The 4,728-nt window shown below is 52.2% G+C and overlaps 1 protein-coding gene across 1 annotated transcript; it reads left to right on the plus strand.

The window, feature by feature from the left end:
- The first annotated feature begins 1,794 nt into the window (after positions 1–1,794).
- Positions 1,795–3,551, plus strand: LOC125506204 (AAA-ATPase At3g50940-like). The gene has a single exon (XM_048671065.1). It carries the CDS (start codon positions 1,889–1,891, stop codon positions 3,383–3,385), a length of 1,497 nt encoding a protein of 498 aa, XP_048527022.1. The 5' UTR covers positions 1,795–1,888; the 3' UTR covers positions 3,386–3,551.
- Positions 3,552–4,728: the final 1,177 nt, after the last annotated feature.

Here is a 4,728-nt window from a genome sequence, read left to right on the forward strand (position 1 = left end):
ACCACTTGAGCACTTCCCTGACGACGCCTTCAGGAAGGATCACGCCACCAAGGTGCCGTCGTCGCCATGAATCGAGGAACTTAGGCTTTCACCTGAGCTGCTGGGTGGGGTGGGAGGTGCAGGAAGCCCACCGAAGCCTTCAGCAAGGAAAACGACGCCCAAAGGCGACATCTTCAGTGTGGCTGCCGTGCCGGCCAGGGGTTTCCCCCGGATCCGCACCCAACCACCAGATCCGCACACCCGCCATCCAGAAAACGGCAACCGGAACCACCAGGAACAGGGGCGGCGCGGATCGGAGCAGATCGAGGTTGAGGACGCCAATTCTCCAAGGTTCAGCCGGCCTACGGGAAGCTGCTGTAGCCGCCGACGCCTGCCGCCTCCACGCCGCCCGCGCGGCCGGGAAGGCGGCCCACCTGCACCCTGCGGCGCCGCCCGCCGCACAGGCCACGCCGCTGGCCGCCGCCCGGGGCCGCCGCCCCGGATGCCGAGGCTCTCCACGAAGGGTGGATCCGCCAAGGTCCCCGCCGCCACCTTCATGGGTGCCGAGCGGCCGCGCCGCTGGCCACCTCTGGCGGCGGCGAAGGGAGGGAGGGAGACGGGGGGACTAGGTGGCGGCGGCTAGGGTTGGCCCCCGGGTCGCCTCGGAGGAGACGACGCGGGGGGGGGGGGGGGGGGGGGGGGGGGGGGGGGGGGGGGGAGTGGGGGGAACAACAGTTGCACCTCAAACGGATAGTAGGAGTGTAGGATCTGAATACCAAGTGAACGTTAGGTTTTTAGGCATTTCTTTGTCAGGTCTTGCAGGCCAGGCTTGATTCGTATGGCCCAGGACGTCAACGAAACACGGTCCAGGCAAGTCTCAGGGATGATCCAGGCTAGGCAAACTTTTACGAGGGAAGCAACCAAACACACCCAAGATCCATGTATAGCAGCTGGAGCACGTGGCACCGCCTGTTCTCAGTTTTTTTTTTTGCCGGGTGCCACTGTTTTATTCTCGGCTTACCTATAAGCCGAGTGCCCAGTAACCACTCGGCTTATAGGCCATAAACCGGTACACATTTAGCCAAGTACACTAAATCAGTGTAACACTCGGCTTACGCTTCACCATGGTTAAAATGCTATTTTTCCTGTAGTATTTGCACATATTTGTGAGCGCCTATGTCTGGGTTTATTCCTTTCCCTTGCGGTGCAGAATCATATACAATTCTTTGCTAAACAACTCCGCGAAAAAGGTACAAAAGCATCTCCAACAAAAACGTTATATAAGCGACGTGCGGACCTGATTTAAAGTCTCCAGCAGCCGCACAAAAAGCGTGCACACGTTATTACTAATGCAGCGCACACATCAAAAAGGCATCACATGCAGCATATTTAGTGCGTCCAGTCGCGCGCGCTGCAAACTCTGAACTGCTGCAGATGGGACCGCTTGATTGGGATCGTTGGACTCGCGCGCGCAGCATATTTTATAGCGCTTGTTGGAGCAAACGTCTTCTAGGGCTTTAAAAGAACTACTTGCGTGTTATAAACCCGTTTTTTGGGCGCCGCGTATTGAGCGGCTGTTGGAGATGCTCTAATAGCAATTCGGATGTCAATTATATAAGCAAGTAAACTCAGCAAAATTTCGTTCCCTGCAAAAAAAGAAAATTTGTTCCGTGAGCAGCAGTTTATTAGGAGAGGTTGAGTTTGTGTCGGATTCCAGTCCAGTTTTGCGACGAACTCGGGCAGGCTCGGGTTAGTATATGAAGTGGCACTGCACCGTGGCAGCCCAAGTTTGAGGTCCCCAAAACAGCAGAAGCGCCATCAGAATCAGATCGAGACTCGATCAAATCACGCGGGTTCGCCGGCCTTTTTCAAGAAGAACGACCAGATCTCGATCGAGACCCAAGTCGCCATGCCTGCTTCGTCGTCGTCGGCGTCATACGAGAAGGCCAAAGAGGTCATGGCCATGGCCACGTCCGTCGCCGCGTCCATGATGCTGGTGCGCAGCCTCGCCAACGACCTGATCCCGCCCGAGGCGCGCAGCCTGCTCTCCTACTGCCTGAGCGGCCTGCAGTCCCGCATGGCGTGGCGCCACACCATTGTCGTCGAGAAGACCGACGGGTATTACACCAACAACGTCTTCTACTCCGTCAAGACCTACCTCGCGTCGCGCATGGAGAACTACAACGCCACCCGCGACGTGCAGCGCCTGCGCCTCAGCAGCGGCGGCTTTGGCCTGGACGACGAGGACGACCCCGAGAAGCTCGTCCTCGGTATGGAGGAGGGCGAGGAGATGATCGAGGTCTACCAAGGCGCCGAGTTCAGATGGAGCCTCCACTCCCACGACCTCCCCGGCGACTCCTCCACCACCCTCGGCCGCGGCGGCGGCAGGCAGTACTACGAGCTCACCTTCCACAAGAAGCACAAGGAGAAGGCCATCAAAGCATACGTCCCCCACATCCTCGCCACCGCCAAGGAGATAAGGGACAAGGACAGGCCTCTCACCATCTACATGAACGACGGCTCCGACTGGTCTCCCATGGACCTCAACCACCCCTCCACCTTCGACACGCTCGCCATGGACCGCACGCTCAAGCGATCCGTCATCGACGACCTCGACAAGTTCATCAAGAGAAAGGCATACTTCAAGAAGATCGGCAAGGCCTGGAAGAGGGGCTACCTGCTCCACGGCCCGCCCGGCACCGGCAAGTCCAGCCTCATCGCCGCCATAGCCAACCACCTCAGGTTCGACATATACGACCTCGAGCTCACCGGCGTCCACAGCAACTCCGACCTCAGGAAGCTTCTCATCGGGATGACCAACCAGTCCGTCCTCGTCATCGAGGACATCGACTGCACCATTGACCTCAAACAACGAGATGATGATAGTAACACTTCTTCTAGCACCACCAAGGACGACAACAACAAGCAGGTAACCTTGTCCGGGCTTCTCAACATCATCGACGGCCTATGGTCCACCAGCGGGGAGGAGAGGATCATCGTCTCCACCACCAACTACAAGGACCGTCTCGACCCCGCGCTTCTACGGCCCGGCAGGATGGACATGCACGTCCACATGGGATACTGCACCACCGAGGCCTTCAGGATTCTCGTCAACAACTACCACTCCATCGACTACCATGCCACCTATCCACAGATCGAGGCGTTGATGGAGGAGGTGGAAGTGACGCCTGCAGAGGTCGCCGAGACCTTGATGAGGAGCGAAGAACCAGATGTCGCCCTCCATGCTCTTATCGAGCTCCTAAAGTCAAAGAAAGAATTGTTGGCAGAATCTGCCACTACCAGTACGGATCAGGAGGAGGATTGTGATCGTGCTAAGGAGGACGAGGAGGATTCCGATGATGCCAAGGATAATAGTGGCGATGATGATAACGAAGCTGAAAGCTAGTAGTAGTAATGATCGAGTGGTCTAACAATGATAAAGAATCTGTACGTGTGCCTACGAGAGTAATTTTTCTACTGCGCGAGCATCTTATAGCATGCATGATCCACTCTCCATGATCACCTTGAGATTCAGGCTTTGTTTTCTACTAGTCTTGCCAAAGTTTGTTTTATTTTAGAGTACGTGTTGTTACAGTTCTTTCGGTGCTAAAGAACGCATGTATCGCTACCTATATCAATAAAAGAAGACTGTATCATTGGTTATTTTATCCAGGTTTATCAGTTCTCTTCTTACTACTGTACTACTTAGCGCATCACAACCTATATGAACAAGTCCCTCGTGCCCCGAATCTCGAAAGAACGATAAAACTTTTTTTCTCAAATATGCACGAGTCTACATATCATATATTAAAGAAAGGCAAAGAAAGCCTTCACGACAAGTTACATGTACATGTCCGTGCGGCTTTTAGCTCGCACCCACGCCACTTACAAGCAATTACCCTACTCCAGGGAGCAACTACAATAAAAAAAAAGGGCTACATGTGCAAAAATAGAAAAAGGAACCTGGGCCATTGGATCGTAGGTAGATGGCACAGATTCAGGTGGATGGATCTCTGCCATTTAATGTACATTTTACGAAAAACCCCTACTAACAAGTAGTTATAAAACAGAACATTTGCAGCAACCACCTCAAGTATTTCATCTCCCTCTCCATTCATTTTGTCCAACGACCCTTATGGAGTCTGCAAAGTATTTTTCGTGGCTTGTACTACATCACCAATTATGCAAAAAGAAGCTGAATACGATTGTCAGTGCAAAGTATGTCAATATGTATCACAAATATGTGAGTACATAGATCAAATTAAGCCACCCTTTGAAGCATAACTAAACATCAGACTGGACAATCCCAGATTGAGCATATCACAAGCATACATATCTTGATGAGACATGGTAGCACTATTTTTAGTACATGGCCAGCAAGACAAAGTATTAAGGACTAATATGATCATCACTCAACATGCATTGCTATTTAAAATGATAAGCTCTAGCATTTCCCTCCAGTTCTACTACTTCTTGCTCATCAAGCTTCTTGTTCTGGGAGACACCACTCAGCAAACATGATTCACAGCTTGACAATAATTGATGAGCAAGTAGGTCAAAACAGTAAGCCATTCTGGGAGAGACACCACTCAGCAAAAAACTTCATGCTGCAGCACAAAGGCACATGTCAGACCAGTGAAGAGAAAATGAAAACAATATCATACAGCAAAATATATTCACAGCTTGACAATAATTGAACATTTATATCAATTTACATAGCTCATCATCCCAAGAAGACTTGCGTAACGC

The sequence above is a fragment of the Triticum urartu genome, chromosome 5 (assembly GCF_003073215.2).
Source record: "Triticum urartu cultivar G1812 chromosome 5, Tu2.1, whole genome shotgun sequence".
Classification (NCBI taxonomy): domain Eukaryota; kingdom Viridiplantae; phylum Streptophyta; class Magnoliopsida; order Poales; family Poaceae; genus Triticum; species Triticum urartu.